The sequence below is a fragment of the Salmo trutta genome, chromosome 38, assembly GCF_901001165.1.
Source record: "Salmo trutta chromosome 38, fSalTru1.1, whole genome shotgun sequence".
NCBI classification, from domain to species: Eukaryota; Metazoa; Chordata; class Actinopteri; order Salmoniformes; family Salmonidae; genus Salmo; species Salmo trutta.
In genome coordinates this window covers 1,262,695-1,281,792 of record NC_042994.1, presented here as the reverse complement: position 1 = coordinate 1,281,792, position 19,098 = coordinate 1,262,695, and the positions used below count along the sequence as shown (strand labels likewise).

Here is a 19,098-nt window from a genome sequence, read left to right as displayed (position 1 = left end):
GAGACACTGTTGTCATTGGTGAAGACAGCATTTTATATTGATGACGACAATTATCCTTCAAGATTTTTGGGTTGACCATTTTCATTATTGCAATAATTAAATCGATATTAAATAAAGATGATCGTTTGAAGAAATGACAAAATCTCCTTCGGTGTGAATTTCCAAGACAAATAGCAATAGCACATCTGGCCACCCCTCAGAGCCTGGTTCCTCTCTAGGTTTCTTCCTAGGTTCCGGCCTTTCTAGGGAGTTTTTCCTAGCCACCGTGCTTCTACATCTGCATTGCTTGCTGTTTGGGGTTTTAGCCTGGGTGTCTGTATAGCACTTTGTGACATCGGCTGATGTAAAAAGGGCTTCATAAATACATTTGATTGATTGACGATAATAATGATGATGATGATAATAATGATGAAGGTGCTAACTCACAGCATGCGGAGGCCACCCATGCCCCTGAACATGGTCCCTCTGACAGAGTCCAGGTGATTGGCTGTCAGGTGGAGCTCCACGACAGACCCCGCCCCCTCAAACACTCCGTCCTCGATCTCTGAGATCTTGTTGTTGCTAAGGTTACTGAAAAACACAGATTATGCTTGTTACAAACAAACAAACCAATAGTCAACTGAATTATCCAATAACAGACCAGACAAGTGGCCTTTTATGGTTACTAATGAATAGATATGAATTCCTTTTAGATATTGGTTTGAAATATTATGCTTTGTTATACCTCCTTAGCAGTTACAGTATGTTTATTAATTATATTATTATTATTATTAAAATGTTTATGAATAAATGTGATGAATTAATACCAAAAGAAATCAACAGTGGTGGTTAACTTAACACGTCAAGTAAATTGAGAGAGCGTACATTTTCTTGAGCTGAGAGAGGGTCTTGAAGACCCCGGTGGCTTCCAGCACTGAGATGTCATTGTTGTTGAGACGCCTGAGACAGGAGGAGAAAACTGTCAGAGAACAGACAGAAAGCAGCAATAGATAACATTATACTGTGTGTATGTCCTTACAGCTCGGTGGTAGAGGCAGGTAGGTGTTGGGGGAACTTGGTGAGACGGAGGTTAGAGCAGTCCACTACGTTAGCTTCACAGCGACACTTAGCAGGACACACTGGCTTACTGTTACACTCATTATTCAGACGGGTGTCTTCTGTACCTGGACACATTCAACACACATAGAACACACCGCATTATCACACAGAACACACCGCATTATCACATAGAACATACCACATTATCACACAGAACACACTGTATTATCACATAGAACACACCGCATTATCACATAGAACATACCGCATTATCACATAGAACACACCATATTATCACATAGAACACACCGTATTATCACATAGAACACACTGTATTATCACATAGAACACACCATATTATCACATAGAACACACCGTATTATCACATAGAACACACCGCATTATCACATAGAACACACCGCATTATCACATAGAACACACCATATTATCACATAGAACACACCGTATTATCACATAGAACACACCGCATTATCACATAGAACACACCGCATTATCACATAGAACACACCGTATTATCACATAGAACACACCGTATTATCACATAGAACACACCGCATTATCACATAGAACACACCGCATTATCACATAGAACACACCGTATTATCACATAGAACACACCGTATTATCACATAGAACACACCGTATTATCACATAGAACACACCGTATTATCACATAGAACACACCATATTATCACATAGAACACACCGCATTATCACATAGAACACACCGCATTATCACATAGAACACACCGCATTATCACATAGAACACACCGTATTATCACATAGAACACACCGTATTATCACATAGAACACACCGTATTATCACATAGAACACACCGTATTATCACATAGAGCACACCGTATTATCACATAGAACACACCGTATTATCACATAGAACACACCGTATTATCACATAGAACACACCGTATTATCACATAGAACACACCGTATTATCACATAGAACACACCGTATTATCACATAGAACACACCGCATTATCACATAGAACACACCGTATTATCACATAGAACACACCGTATTATCACATAGAACACACCGTATTATCACATAGAACACACCGTATTATCACATAGAACACACCGTATTATCACATAGAACACACCGTATTATCACATAGAACACACCGTATTATCACATAGAACACACCGTATTATCACATAGAACACACCGTATTATCACATAGAACACACCGCATTATCACATAGAACACACCGTATTATCACATAGAACACACCGCATTATCACATAGAACACACCGCATTATCACATAGAACACACCGTATTATCACATAGAACACACCGTATTATCACATAGAACACACCATATTATCACATAGAACACACCGCATTATCACATAGAACACACCGCATTATCACATAGAACACACCGTATTATCACATAGAACACACTGTATTATCACGCAGAAGACTCCGTATTGTCACACAGAACACACCGCATTATCACACAGAACACACTGTTTACATACCACCACAGTCAGAGGCTGGCACTGAGACAGCGTTGAATGAGCTGTATTCAGCCATAAGCAAACAAGAAAACGCTCACCCAGAGGCGGCGCTCCTAGTAGCCGGGGACTTTAATGCAGGGAAACTTAAATCTGTTTTACCTCATTTCTATCAGCATGTTAAATGTGCAACCAGAGGGAAAAAAACTCTGGACCACCTACACTCCACACACAGAGACGCATACAAAGTTCTCCCTCGACCTCCATTTGGCAAATCTGACCATAATTCTATCCTCCTGATTCCTGCTTACAAGCAAAAAATTAAAGCAGGAAGCACCAGTGAGCACAAGTGGTAAGATGAAGCAGATGCTAAGCTACAGGACTGTTTTGCTAGCACAGACTGGAATATGTTCCGGGATTCTTCCGATGGCATTGAGGAGTACACCACATCAGTCATTGGCTTCATCAATAAGTGCATCGATGATGTCGTCCCCACAGTGACCGTACGTACATACCCCAACCAGAAGCCATGGATTACAGGCAACATCTGCACTGAGCTAAAGGCTAGAGCTGCCGCTTTCAAGGAGCGGGACTCTAACCCGGAAGCTTATAAGAAATCCTGCTATGCCCTCCGTCGAACCATCAAACAGGCAAAGCATCAATACAGGACTAAGATCAAATCGTACTACACCGGCTCTGAAGCTCGTCGGCTGTGGCAGGGCTTGCAAAACATTACAGACTGCAAAGGGAAGCACAGCCGAGAGCTGCCCAGTCACACAAGCCTACCAGATGAGCAAAACTACTTCTATACTTGCTTCAAGGCAAATAACACAGAAAAATGCATGACAGCACCAGCTGTTCCAGAAGACTGTGTGATCACTCTCTCCGCAGCCGATGTGAGTAAGACCTTTAAACAAGTCAACATTCACAAGGCTGCAGGGCCAGATGGATTACCAGGAAGTGTACTGCGAGCATGCGCTGACCAACTGGCAAGTGTCTTCACTGACATTTTCAACCTCTCCCTGTCCGAGTCTGTAATACCAACATGTTTTAAGCAGACCACCATAGTGTCTGTGCCCAATAACACTAAGGTAACCTGCCTAAATGACTACCAACCTGTAGCACTCACATCTGTAGCCATGAAGTGCTTTGAAAGGCTGGTCATGGCTCACATCAACACCATTATCCCAGAAACCCTAGACCCACTCTAATTTGCATACCGCACCAACAGATCCACAGATTATGCCATTTCTATTGCACTCCACACTGCCCTCTCCCACCTGGACAAAAGGAACACCATTTTGAGAATGCTATTCATTGACTACAGCTCAGCGTTCAACACCATAGTGCCCACGAAGCCCATCACAAAGCTAAGGACCCTGGGACTAAACACCTCCCTCTGGAACTGGATCCTGGACTTCCCGAAAGGCCACCCCAAGGTGGTAAGGGTGGGTAATAACACATCCGCCACGCTGATCCTCAACACAGGGGCCCCTCAGGACTCAGTCACTGAGGGGTGTCAGAGGAAGGCCCTAAAAATTGTCAAAGACTCCAGCCACCCTAGTCATAAGACTGTTCTCTTTGCTACCGCACAGCAAGCGGTACCAGAGCACCAAATCTAGGTCCAAGAGGCTTCTAAAGAGTTTCTGCCCCCAAGCCATAAGACTCCTGAACATCTAATCAAATGGCTACCCAGACTACTTGCATTGCCCCCCCCCCCCCCACCACCTCTCCCCCTCTTTTACACCGCTACTAGTCTCTGTTGTTATCATCTATGCATAGTCATTATAATATCTCTACCTACATGTACATACTACCTCAACTAACTGGTGCCCCCGCACATTGACTCTGTACCGGTACCCCCCTGCATATAGTCTCACTATTGTTATTTTACTGCTGCTCTTTAATTACTTGTTACTTTTATTTCTTATCTGTATTTTTTTCAACTGCATTGTTGATTAGGGGCTCGTAAGTAAGCATTTCACTGTAAGGTCTACACCTGTTGTATTCGGCGCATGTGACTACTAAAATTTTTTTGATCACATAGAACACACTGTCTTATCAAATATAACATACTGTATTTACATATACTGTACAACACACATAGAATTAGTGTTGCAAATGTCCGGTAACTTCCACAAATGTCCGGTAACTTCCACAAATGTCCGGTAACTTCCACAAATGTCCGGTAACTTCCACAAATGTCCCAAGTTTTCCAGAAACCCAAGTGAAATGTTCCTGGAAACAGGAGGGAATAAGCAGGAAACCTGGGAATTTTGGGAATGTTCCCGGAACTTTGCAACCCTACATAGAACACAGTGTAGTATTTTCATCCCCAGTTACTGTTTAGCGTCCAACATGCCTGGACACAACACAGAAGTCACAGTTCATTCGACATGTTCTATACGTCACACATGAGCAGGTCCAATGTGCAGGACAGATACAGATATACAGTATAATATACTACAGTATGTATATACAGAAGTACACATACGGATATGTAGAACTAACACACACGTACCTGGGATGTGGTACTGCTCCTTAGCTACCATGGAAACAGAAAAACAAGTTAAGTTTACTGACAGTTTAAGGAGGATGGCATCAGCATATAGAATATTCACATATACTGTAGAATGCAGTCGCTTTGTGACTTTTCAAATGTTTGTTTTCCTACTCTAAGACAGATATATCTATATCTCTGATGAATAAGAACGCAGCAGCTCCTGGCCCTGTAACGTAGTTATATATAAAACAGAAAACAACACGTCATCTCCATGGTATCATGGTTTAACATAACTCTATGTAATGCCTTATAACCTGTCATAACCTGTACCAGCTCTAAAGCACACAGATCAAGGAGCCGTTACTGGTTTCACTGGAGCTGGGTTGGCAGATAACGCTGGCAGATAATGCTGGCAGATGTAGGGAAAGAGTGACGTGTGTGTGCTGGGACGGAGCCTGGCATAAGTTGGAACAAGGTGATGTAGCTAGACACACACACACTGCAGGCACACACACACACACAGTCAGATGACCACAGACAGACAGACACACACACACCAGAGCAACGGAACTTCTTGCTCTTGATCTGCCCGATGCGTTTGTTGGCCAGTCTGCGTGGGCTGGCACAGCGGGCACCGCTGGTCTCTATGGGGTTGGACCTCAGGTAGTCTGCCAGCCATTTCAGGTTACAGTCACACACAAACGGGTTCTGGGCCAGGTGACTAGGGGGAGAGAGGGGTCAGAGGTCAGGTTATAAAATAATATGGAGGGCCCAACCACTTCTGGTTTTGTTTATACCTGGTAGTTAATTGATTCCAGGTCCTGGACTCCCAAAACACTTCTGGTTTTGTTTCTACCTGGCCGTTAATTGATTCCTGGTCCCGGACGGTCTAAACACTTCTGGTTTTGTTTCTACCTGGCCGTTAATTGATTCCTGGTCCCGGACGGTCTAAACACTTCTGGTTTTGTTTCTACCTGGCCGTTAATTGATTCCTGGTCCCGGACGGTCTAAACACTTCTGGTTTTGTTTCTACCTGGCCGTTAATTGATTCCTGGTCCCGGACGGTCTAAACACTTCTGGTTTTGTTTCTACCTGGCCGTTAATTGATTCCTGGTCCCGGACGGTCTAAACACTTCTGGTTTTGTTTCTACCTGGCCGTTAATTGATTCCTGGTCCCGGACGGTCTAAACACTTCTGGTTTTGTTTCTACCTAGTAGTTAATTGCACTCACCCAGTGTCCCAGGTCTTAATTAGTCCCTTATTACAAGGAGAGGATGAAAAGCAGAAGTGTTTGGGCCCTCCAGGACCATCATTGAACAGACCTGCTCTAATATTATATGGATGTGAAGACTTCATCTGTATGCATCAGTATGTAGGATTGAAAATGTATGTATGCCTGTTTGGGTAGTGTATTTGACAGTACACCTATGCATACCACAGTGTCTGCATACTGTGTGAAGGTGTGTGTGCATCCGTGCGTGTGTGTGTGTGTGACTCACAGTGTCTGTGTACTGTGTGGGGGTGTGAAGGTGTGTGTGCATCCGTGCGTGTGTGTGTGTGTGTGTGTGTGTGTGCATCCGTGCGTGTGTGTGTGTGTGTGTGTGTGTGTGTGTGTGTGTGTGTGTGTGTGTGTGTGTGTGTGTGTGTGTGTGTGTGTGTGTGTGTGTGTGTGTGCGTCCGTGCATGTGTGTGTGTGTGTGTGTGAGAGAGAGACTCACAGTGTCTGTATACTGTGTAGGGGTGAGAAGGTTCCTTTAGCCAGGGTCTGGATCTTGTTGTCGTAGAGAGACAGCAGAGCTAGATTCTCTAGGTCCTGGAAGGCTGTGGCTCGAATACAGTGGATCTTATTGGCATTCAGGAGACTGGGAGAGAGACAGAGACAGAGGGGAGAGAGAGTGAGCATGGAGAAAGAGAGAGAGATTGGGAGAGAGGGAGAGAGAGAGGGAGAGCGATAGAGAAGGAGATAGAGAGAGAGGGGGATGGAGGGAGAGAGAGAGGGAGAGAGAGGGAGGGAAGGAGAGACAGAGAGAGAAGGAGAGAGGGAGGGAAGAGAAGTTCAGTTCCTAAACTAAAAGCACATACTGTATATCAGGCTCTGGTCAAAATTAGTGCACTACATGGGGAATGATTTAGGAAGTAGACTGTATAGTGCACTACATAGGGAATAGGGTATGATCTAGGAAGTAGACAGTATAGTGCACTACATAGGGAATAGGGTATGATCTAGGAAGTAGACAGTATAGTGCACTACCTTGGGAATAGGGTATGATCTAGGAAGTAGACAGTATAGTGCACTACCTTGGGAATAGGGTATGATCTAGGAAGTAAACAGTATAGTGCACTACATAGGGAATGGGGAATGATTTAGGAAGTAGACAGTATAGTGCACTACATAGGGAATAGAGTATGATCTAGGAAGTAGACAATACAGTGCACTACATAGGGAATAGGGCATGATCTAGGAAGTAGACAGAATAGTACTTACAGCAGTTCTAGAGAGCTGAGTCCCTCAAACAGTCCTCTGGGGAGATCTGTGATCTTATTACCATACAGGACCCTGTAGAGACCATATAGAATAAGACTCAGTACTATACCAGTAACACCATGATAATATTACCATACAGGACCCTGTAGAGACCATATAGAATAAGACTCATTACTATACCAGTAACACCATGATAATATTACCATACAGGACCCTGTAGAGACCATATAGAATAAGACTCAGTACTATACCAGTAACACCATGATAATATTACCATACAGGACCCTGTAGAGAACATATAGAATAAGACTCAGTACTATACCAGTAACACCATGATAATATTAGACAACATGGAGCTCAGGATTCTGTGGCCCCATCTGGCTCATATCACTCATAAGAGGGAGCTGGAACACACCCACACTAAAAGGCACAGCACAGTCCCATTCATCCCAGACAGGGCTATCCCCTAAGGGGACACTTACCAACTACCAACCCCCCCTCCCCTGGACCCCCACAGAAAACAAACACACACACACACTGTCTCCCAGACCTCCCGTTGAGGCTGATTCAGTAGGACATATAAAATAAGGACTGTCTGTTTAACTCTATATAAACACTATACATTATTCACGATGATATGTACACACACACTCCCTCATGATCATGTATATGCTACAGACGTGTATAACACAGACAGAGACATGTCAACACTACGTTAGTACACACAGACTGACAGACACACAGACTCACAGACACACACTGATGGCGACACACAGACACACACACTGATGGCGACACACAGACACACACACACACTGATGGCGACACACAGACACACACACACACTGATGGCGACACACAGACACACACACACACTGATGGCGACACACAGACACTAATGGCGACACACACACACTGATGGCGACACACACACACTGATGGCGACACACACACACTGATGGCGACACACACACACTGATGGCGACACACGCACACTGATGGTTACACACAGACACACACTGATGCAAACAGACTCACAGTGAGTTGAGGGCTCTCAGGCCTTGGAAAACATCGGGAGCAATCTCTGATATTTGGTTGTTACTCAGATCTCTGGAAAGAAGGAACAACAACAGTGTTACAGTGAGAACCATGACCTTTGACCTCACACTCTCTCTGACGTCACCACTTAATGACATCTTCTTTAGAGGGCTGCTTCCTAAATGGCACACTATTCAATATATAGTGCACTACTTTGGACCAGGCCACTATTCACTATATAGTGCACTACTTTTGACCAGGCCACTATTCACTATATAGTGCACTACTTTTGACCAGGCCAAATAGGAGTCTGGTCAAAGTAGTGCCCTATATAGAGAATATGATGCCATTTCCCATTTGGGATGCAGCAGACAATAGAAATGCATCCTACAACCTTGTTGAGATGATATAAACCATGCAGAAGAGAAAAACCACAAGAGGACCAGGCTAAGGGGAGGTCTCCTGGAATCTAGCCCACAGAAGAGCTCCCGTGTTGGGCCTCAGAGGTCCAAACCCTCTCCTGGATTAGATGGTACATTTTTTTTATTTATTTTATCTTTATTTATCCAGGTTTTTCTCATTGAGATAACATCTCTTTTCCAAGAGAGACCTGGTCCAATAGCAGCAGGGGGAACAACGTCTCAGACAAAACAACTTACATACACTAACACATCATTAAACACAACTATAAACACACAGACAGTGCAACATAAAAACAGGAAAGTCTTGACTAAAAACAGCTGTCCTAAAGACAATTACACTCTTCTACGATTTATACATCGATCAAGTGTTTAAACTCCCCCAAGGAAACGGTACTTTAAGAGAATGATGAAATTCAAACGTGTGCACACACACACACTAACCCTCCACTTACACTTTCTACCCCTCATCCTGCCTTAACCCCCCTCGCCCTAGCTCACTGAGAGTTCAACTAAAGGTCTCCAAAAACCAGTAGCAGATAACAGATAAGACTCTTACTGTAAATAATCACTTTGTAGGGTAGGAGACAGGGAGTTAGGGAGGGTGTGTGAACTGTAGAGGTCAAAGGTCAGGAGTTTTATTTGATTTTATTAGGATATCTTTTAGTGCTCATTTGGACTAATCTAAGAGTCCTTAAACGTAGAAAAATAATAATTATAATATGATCACATTTTCACAGACATAATACACTGGCATATTGACCAGATAAATACTCTAACAGTCTGAAAAGATAGATTGGTTCCTTCATCTACCATAGTCCAGCACAACCTTCCAATTTATTATATTTATATGTTTCTAAAGTATTACTTGATTGTATATATTGAAAGGTTTCTGGTTTGCTCAGATAAATTATTCAATTTCTTTATTGTACTAAATTGAAATGTTATTTTGCCTATTTCTCTTTTCTGTCTGGATAACACATAGATAGTGGACAATCTATTCCTAGTATTTACTGAATGTCTGTCTCTTACCAACTGAATACTGTTGTGAATAGAGTTTGGCTGTTTTAAATGGTGTACATTGTGAAATAAACAAGCATGTTTTTTTTTCTTCAATTATCTTGTTGCTTGATGACCAACCAAGAGCATTGAGCATGACTACAACAGAAGAACCATATCTCCACATTAAAACAATCCTTGCTGCTTTGTTCTGTTCAATCTGCAGCCTCCTATGTTAACTTGCTGATGCATGTCCCCAGACCACAGAACAGTAGTTCACCTGACTCCCAATTAATGCTTGGGCTGTTTTCTTAAGAATCTTTCCTGGTAAATATTTAGCTATCCTTCTGATCATGCATACAGTTTTATTTGACATTTTTACTTAGATGAGTTATTTGAGACGACCATGATAAGCAGTTGTCTAGCTGCACCCCTCAATTGGTTTCTACCACTTCCTGAATTTGTACTCCCCCGTACTTAATTGCATCCCATGCTGCGTTGGCCTTTTCCTGGTGGAACAGACCAACATAACCGTAGGTTTCTTGGTGGGCAAAACAAGTTTGTTCTGGCAAACCCAATCCCTGATATTTCCCAGATCTACTTGTAGAGCTTGCTGAATCTTTTGAACCGATTGTCTTGCTGTATAAATTGTAGTACCATCTGCAAACATAGCAGCTTGAGTTTCAGATTAGGCATAAGGAAGGTGGCTGGTGTATATTAAGTAAAGGGGGTCGACTAGTTACATTCTGCGCAGCTTCTTGTAGGAGGTGAAGGCCCCAGGAGGAACTGACTTGATACCATTCTGCTCCAGACGACTAGGAGGGAGAGAAGGAGGGGAGGAAAAGGGAGAGAGGGCGGGAGACAGAAGGGAGGAGAAGGGAGGGGGAGAGACCCATCGGCAATGAGATTCATTCAAATTACACCCATGTAAGACATAGGAGAAACTTAGGTTAGTCTCTCTTTCTCTGTGTGTGTGTGTGTAAGTATGTGTGTGTTTTGTGTGTGTGAGAGAGAGGAAATGTTGAGGGTATCAGACACAGTTTGACATATTTGTGTGACTGGAGCCGTTAGCTTACCAGGGGAATGCTCACCTGTTAAACTGCCAAACCACTTAGAGACTGCAGCAGTACACTACTAACCCCTCTGTCTGTCTCTCTCCTTCTGTCTCTCTCTCCTTCTGTCTGTCTCTCTCCTTCTGTCTGTCTCTCATTCCTCTGAGAAACTCTTAGAAAGTCCCTCTTTCTCTCCCTAACCTCAAACATGTTCTATTATTTCCTCATCCTCCTCTCACCATCTCTCTCTCTCTTTTTCTCTCCCTCCCTCCCGTCTGTGTGTGAGCGCATGATCATGCATGTGTGTGTGTCCTTCAGGTTCTAAGAGGTTAAACCGGGAGATGTTAAGTTGAGAGATGAGCCTGTGTAAAAGTCAAGGGTTAAGTGGACATGGTTGGCGGGGGGGGGGGGGGGGGGGGGGGGGGGTGTTAAGCTGCTGTCAGGGAATAGAAATATCCTTTCTAGAGCAGCTCTGATGCATTAATGACACACACACATCCACTCTTATTGGTCAGGTGGCCACATATTCCTCTGACTGGATAAACTGTAGCATATACATATATTAATACAGGATATCCAATGACACACAGACATATCCCTGGTCCACTCTTATTGGCCAGCGGGCCACCGTATCAATATGCAATGACAATCATGATGATTATACCGTATTTATATGTACCATGAACAGTATGAATGGTCATATGTGGTGTGGTTATTCTACATGGTGTGGTTATTCTGTGTGGTGTGGTTATTCTGTGTGGTGTGGTTATTCTACATGGTGTGGTTATTCTACATGGTGTGGTTATTCTACATGGTGCGGTTATTCTACATGGTGTGGTTATTCTACATGGTGTGGTTATTCTACATGGTGGATTTATTCTACATGGTGTGGTTATTCTACATTATGTGGTTATTCTACATGATGTAGTTATTCCACATGATGTAGTTATTCTACATGGTGTGGTTATTCTACATGATGTAGTTATTCTACATGGTGTGGTTATTCTACGTGGTGGATTTATTCTACATGGTGTGGTTATTCTACGTGGTGGATTTATTCTACATGGTGTGGTTATTCTACATGATGTAGTTATTCCACATTATGTAGTTATTCTACATGGTGTGGTTATTCTACATGGTGTGGTTATTATATGTGGTGGATTTATTCTACATGGTGTAGTTATTCTACGTGGTGTATTTATTCTACATGGTGTGGTTATTCTACATGGTGTAGTTATTCTGTATGGTGTGGTTATTCTACATGGTGTGGTTATTCTACATGGTGTGGTTTTTCTATATGATGCAGTTATTCTACATGGTGTGGTTATTCTATATGATGCAGTTATTCTACATGGTGTGGTTATTCTACATGGTGGATTTACTCTACATGGTGTGGTTATTCTATATGATGTAGTTATTCTACATGGTGTGGTTATTCTACATGGTGTGGTTATTCTACATGGTGTGGTTATTCTACATGGTGTGGTTATTCTACATGGTGGATTTATTCTACATGGTGTGGTTATTCTACATTATGTGGTTATTCTACATGATGTAGTTATTCCACATGATGTAGTTATTCTACATGGTGTGGTTATTCCACATGATGTAGTTATTCTACATGGTGTGGTTATTCTACGTGGTGGATTTATTCTACATGGTGTGGTTATTCTACGTGGTGGATTTATTCTACATGGTGTGGTTATTCTACATGAGGTAGTTATTCCACATGATGTAGTTATTCTACATGGTGTGGTTATTCTACGTGGTGGATTTATTCTACATGGTGTGGTTATTCTATGTGGTGGATTTATTCTACATGGTGTAGTTATTCTACGTGGTGTATTTATTCTACATGGTGTGGTTATTCTACATGGTGTGGTTATTCTGTATGGTGTGGTTATTCTACATGGTGTGGTTATTCTACATGGTGTGGTTTTTCTATATGATGCAGTTATTCTACATGGTGTGGTTATTCTATATGATGCAGTTATTCTACATGGTGTGGTTATTCTACATGGTGGATTTACTCTACATGGTGTGGTTATTCTATATGATGTAGTTATTCTACATGGTGTGGTTATTCTACATGGTGTGGTTATTCTACATGGTGTGGTTATTCTACATGGTGCGGTTATTCTACATGGTGCGGTTATTCTACATGGTGTGGTTATTCTACATGGTGTGGTTATTCTACATGGTGGATTTATTCTACATGGTGTGGTTATTCTACATTATGTGGTTATTCTACATGATGTAGTTATTCTACATGGTGTGGTTATTCCACATGATGTAGTTATTCTACATGGTGTGGTTATTCTACGTGGTGGATTTATTCTACATGGTGTGGTTATTCTACGTGGTGGATTTATTCTACATGGTGTGGTTATTCTACATGATGTAGTTATTCCACATGATGTAGTTATTCTACATGGTGTGGTTATTCTACATGGTGTGGTTATTCTATGTGGTGGATTTATTCTACATGGTGTAGTTATTCTACGTGGTGTATTTATTCTACATGGTGTGGTTATTCTACATGGTGTGGTTATTCTGTATGGTGTGGTTATTCTACATGGTGTGGTTATTCTACATGGTGTGGTTTTTCTATATGATGCAGTTATTCTACATGGTGTGGTTATTCTATATGATGCAGTTATTCTACATGGTGTGGTTATTCTACATGGTGGATTTACTCTACATGGTGTGGTTATTCTATATGATGTAGTTATTCTACATGGTGTGGTTATTCTACATGATGTGGTTATTCTACATGGTGTGGTTATTCTATATGATGTAGTTATTCTACATGGTGTGGTTATTCTACATGGTGTGGTTATTCTATGTGGTGGATTTATTCTACATGGTGTGGTTATTCTACATGGTGGATTTATTCCACATGGTGTGGTTATTCTACATGGTGTGGTTATTCTATATGATGTGGTTATTCTACATGGTGGATTTACTCTACATGGTGCGGTTTTTCTATATGGTGTGGTTATTCTACAGGGTGTGGTTATTCTACATGGTGGATTTATTCTACATGGTGTGGTTATTCTACATGGTGTGGTTATTCTACATGGTGTGGTTATTCTATATGATGTGGTTATTCTACATGGTGCGGTTATTCTGTATGGTGTGGTTATTCTGTATAGTGCGGTAATTCTACATGGTGCGGTAATTCTACATGGTGCGGTAATTCTATATGGTGTGGTAATTCTACATGGTGTGGTTATTCTACATGGTGTGGTTATTCTACATGGTGTGGTTATTTTACATGGTGTAGTTATTCTACGTGGTGGATTTATTCTACATGGTGTGGTTATTCTGTATGGTGTGGTTATTCTATATGATGTAGTTATTCTACATGGTGTGGTTATTCTACATGGTGTGGTTATTCTACATGGTGTGGTTATTCTATATGATGCAGTTATTCTACATGGTGTGGTTATTCTACATGGTGTGGTTATTCTACATGGTGTGGTTATTCTACATGGTGGATTTATTCTACATGGTGTAGTTATTCTATATGATGTAGTTATTCTACATGGTGTGGTTATTCTATATGATGTAGTTATTCTACATGGTGCGGTTATTCTACATGGTGCGGTTATTCTACATGGTGGATTTATTCTACATGGTGTAGTTATTCTGTATGATGTAGTTATTCTACATGGTGTGGTTATTCTATATGATGTAGTTATTCTACATGGTGTGGTTATTCTACATGGTGTGGTTATTCTACATGGTGTGGTTATTCTACATGGTGTGGTTATTCTATGTGGTGGATTTATTCTACATGGTGTGGTTATTCTACATGGTGGATTTATTCCACATGGTGTGGTTATTCTATATGATGCCGTTATTCTACATGGTGTGGTTATTCTACATGGTGGATTTACTCTACATGGTGTGGTTATTCTACAGGGTGTGGTTATTCTACATGGTGGATTTATTCTACATGGTGTGGTTTTTCTATATGGTGTGGTTATTCTACATGGTGTGGTTATTCTACATGGTGTGGTTATTCTATATGATGTGGTTATTCTACATGGTGCGCTTATTCTGTATGGTGTAGTTATTCTGTATGGTGCGGTAATTCTACAGGGTGCGGTAATTCTACATGGTGCGGTAATTCTACATGGTGTGGTTATTCTACATGGTGTGGTTATTCTACATGGCAGATTTATTCTACATGGTGTGGTTATTCTGTATGGTGTGGTTATTCTATATGATGTAGTTATTCTACATGGTGTGGTTATTCTGTGTGGTGTGGTTATTCTACATGGTGTGGTTATTCTATATGATGTAGTTATTCTACATGGTGTGGTTATTCTATATGATGTAGTTATTCTACATGGTGTGGTTATTCTACATGGTGGATTTACTCTACATGGTGTGGTTTTTCTATATGGTGTGGTTATTCTACATGGTGTATTTATTCTACATGGTGTGGTTATTCTACATGGTGTGGTTATTCTGTATGGTGTGGTTATTCTACATGGTGTGGTTATTCTGTATGGTGCGGTTATTCTGTTTGGTGCGGTTATTCTGTATGGTGTGGTTATTCTATATGGAGTGGTTATTCTGTATGGTGTGGTTATTCTGTATGGTGCGGTTATACTACATGTTGTGGTTATTCTGTATGGTGCGGTTATTCTACATGGTGTGTGATGTCTCAATGACCTTACTGTTTGTCTGTTTTTGTGATGCAGAATAGACATTGGTCTCAATGGGATTTCCTGCTTAAATAAGGTTAAATTAATAAATCAAATAAATCAATACTAGCACCTGGAAGTAAATTGACCAGGTGTGGTGATGAGCATGAACTGACCATGTTGACTGTCTCAGATCTCGGTCATGGCTTCAAGGGGGTGAGCAGGTATGGCAGAGAGGCCCTCGTATCTTATAAACCATCGTTATAGCTTTGTGGTCTTGTTGGCCGTGTGTGGTCTTGTTGACCGTGTGTGGTCTTGTTGACCGTGTGTGGTCATGCTGACCGCGTGCAGTACTCACATCTCGGTCATGGCTTCAGGCAGGTGAGCAGGTATGGCAGTGAGGCCCTTGCCTCTACAGTCTACGATGTTGTTACTACAGGAACACATGGGAGGACAGGAGCCAGACGCCAGGCTACACGGCTGGACAAACGCACTGTCACTCTGACCTGGAGAGACAGCGAGAGAGAAAGAGAGAGAGAGAGAGAGAGAGAGAGAAAGAGAGAGAAAGACAAAGGGAGAGAGCGAGAGAGAAAGAGAAAAAGAGAGAGTTTAGAATGAGAGAGAGTGATTAGTGTGTATTATTGTATGATTATAAGTTGCTATGTAAATACCAGGTGATTTCTGGACAGTAAATAAAAGTCATACCAAGGGAAGGACATGGCATAGAAAGGCTCCACACAAATTCTAGTACTGTATCTCAGCTGATGACCTCTAACCTCTGACCTCTGTCTTACCTGAGCAGGTGACCTCTACAGGTAAACTCTACCCTCTAACCTCTGACCCCTGTCTTACCTGAGCAGGTGACCTCTACAGGTAAACTCTACCCTCTAACCTCTGACCCCGGTCTTACCTGAGCAGGTGACCTCTACAGGTAAACTCTAACCTCTGACCCCTGTCTTACCTGAGCAGGTGACCTCTACAGGAAAACTCTATTCTCTGACCCCTGTCTTACCTGAGCAGGTGATCTCTACAGGTAAACTCTATCCTCTGACCCCTGCCTTACCTGAGCAGGTGAACTCATTCTTCTGCAGTTCAGCCAGGTTGAGTCCCCTGAGGGTTGGAGGGGAGCTGCACTGTGTGTACAGACCCAGGGTGGGCCTCTGTCTCAGCCAGGGAGACAACCAGGACAGGTGACAGTCACACCTCAGACTGTTAGAGTGGAGACGACTGGAGGGAGGGGACGAGGAAGAAGGAGGTTTACTGTCCAATGTACCAGGATGTCAAAGGAAATGTATTGTGCTTTCTCAACCCTCTGTAAAACACAGAGACGTTGGAGTAGAGGGTAAACACTAGGAGAGAGGGAGAGGAGGGGGATCACTTATCAATCTCTCACTGAGACTCTCACTCCATACCATCATCTGCACGCACACACGCACTGTCTGAACCAGTTTCCCCCATACTGTTGTAACCCTATACTCTAACCCTAACTCTCAGCTTTAACAATGGAGGGGTTTCTAGTTGTGTGTGTGTGTGTGTGTGTGTGTGTGTGTGTGTGTGTGTGTGGGTGTGTGTGTGTGTGTGTGTGTGTGTGTGTGTGTGTGTGTGTGTGTGTGTGTGTGTGGGTGTGTGTGTGTTTGGGTGGGTGGGTGTGATTTTCAGGGGCTTAACAGTTTGATTTCCAGGGGTGTCTGTCGTTGGACAGTTTGTTGACGTCCCAGTTGAAGTCCCAGCAAATCACCCACAACCCTTCTATGGTGGGTGGAAGGGGACCAAGTCTCCTTAGAATAGGACTTGGGGTTTGGTTCCCCCCAAGATGCTGGGCCTTTTTCTGAGACAGCGCTACATCTCTGATTGACTGGTTTATGGGTACAGAGGCATTCATACAAGATGTGTGTATTTGAAGTGTGTTTCTCACTAGTGGTTGGCTCAGCCAAATTTCGGTAGGCATCAAACCTTAAACATTCAGAGTTAATGCCCAACCTTAAAGCTGCAATATGTAACTTTTGGGGTGACCCGACCAAATTCACATTGACATTCTTATTGAAACAAGTCCAAGAAGCAGTGGATCTGTTCTATGTGCACTACTTCTATGCTTCCCGTGCTTAAATTACATGTTTGCGTCTTTCACTTTCGGTTTTGCTTCAAACAGCTGAAAATACAATATATTTGCTTATTTAAATCACATACATTTAAATTAGGCAAACTATTAGAATTTTAACAACCAGGAAATGGCGGAGCGATTTCTGCATAGTGCATCTTTAAGGTCTTGGAATTAATACCTGAACATAACCCTTACCTTAAATATTCAGAGTTAATACCTGAACATAACCCTTACCTTAAATATTCAGAGTTAATACCTGAACCTAACCCTTACCTTAACTATTCAGAGTTAATACCTGAACATAACCCTTACCTTAAATATTCAGAGTTAATACCTGAACATAACCCTTACCTTAAATATTCAGAGTTAATACCTGAACATAACCCTTACCTTAAATATTCAGAGTTAATACCTGAACATAACCCTTACCTTAAATATTCAGAGTTAATACCTGAACATAACCCTTACCTTAAATATTCAGAGTTAATACCTGAACATAACCCTTACCTTAAATATTCAGAGTTAATACCTGAACATAACCCTTACCTTAAATATTCAGAGTTAATACCTGAACTTAAGCTTAAACACTTTGAAATTTGACGTTTGGGAAACATGGATGAACGTCTAATTCTGACGCGAGACTGAGAGCTGGTAGGGTTGGCTATGTTAGGCCTGTCAGAGAAGTATAGAGTTGCCCTCCTTCCACACTGATCTTAGGTCAGTTTTGTGTTTTCACCCTAATGGATAAGATTCAGAAAGGGTGACCAAAGTCCCTATTCTTATAGCATCTCAGAGTAGGAGTACTGGTCTACAATCAGTTTTCCCTTTAAGATCATAATGAATTAGATCACATGGACAAGGGGGACCTGATCCTAGATCTGCACCTGTAGGGGTATCTTCATCCTGATCTGTTTATACAATAACTGTGTCACTGAGTAGTAGTGATGAGACAAACCATAGTTGAATATCACAATATTATTCTTGACAATATATACAGTATATATACTTTGACTCCAAGTGTAAAAAACAGGTAGTGTTAATTAGTGCTAATCGGCTGTAGCTGCGCCAAAACGAATCGAAACAAAATGTTCTCCTGCTCTCTCGTCTCTCTGCAGCAGACGCATTGCGAGCAATATGTTCCCAGATAGCACGCACCCGTCTGCCAAACGTGGGCACGATGTATACAGGGTACATTGGGAAGATGCCGTTTATACAGCGTTTGCTCATTGCCAAGACGTCTTACAGATGTATTTAGAGTGCCTACATTCTACATTCTACAGTTCTACATTCTACAGTTCT

The 19,098-nt window shown here is 42.0% G+C and overlaps 1 protein-coding gene across 1 annotated transcript in view; it reads right to left on the bottom strand.

Annotated features, from left to right (window-relative positions):
• LOC115177900 (slit homolog 1 protein-like) overlaps positions 1 to 19,098 on the bottom strand; it is a 135,199-nt gene that overhangs the window by 22,230 nt on the left and 93,871 nt on the right. Inside the window, exons 8-18 of the mRNA XM_029738895.1 lie at positions 16,762 to 16,925; positions 16,057 to 16,204; positions 10,732 to 10,803; positions 8,571 to 8,642; positions 7,533 to 7,604; positions 6,766 to 6,909; positions 5,605 to 5,768; positions 5,066 to 5,089; positions 1,019 to 1,163; positions 865 to 939; positions 427 to 570 (exon numbers count right to left, since the gene is read on the bottom strand). Coding sequence (XP_029594755.1) covers positions 427 to 570; positions 865 to 939; positions 1,019 to 1,163; positions 5,066 to 5,089; positions 5,605 to 5,768; positions 6,766 to 6,909; positions 7,533 to 7,604; positions 8,571 to 8,642; positions 10,732 to 10,803; positions 16,057 to 16,204; positions 16,762 to 16,925 — 1,224 coding nt within the window. The remainder of the gene's footprint in view (positions 1 to 426; positions 571 to 864; positions 940 to 1,018; positions 1,164 to 5,065; positions 5,090 to 5,604; positions 5,769 to 6,765; positions 6,910 to 7,532; positions 7,605 to 8,570; positions 8,643 to 10,731; positions 10,804 to 16,056; positions 16,205 to 16,761; positions 16,926 to 19,098) is intronic.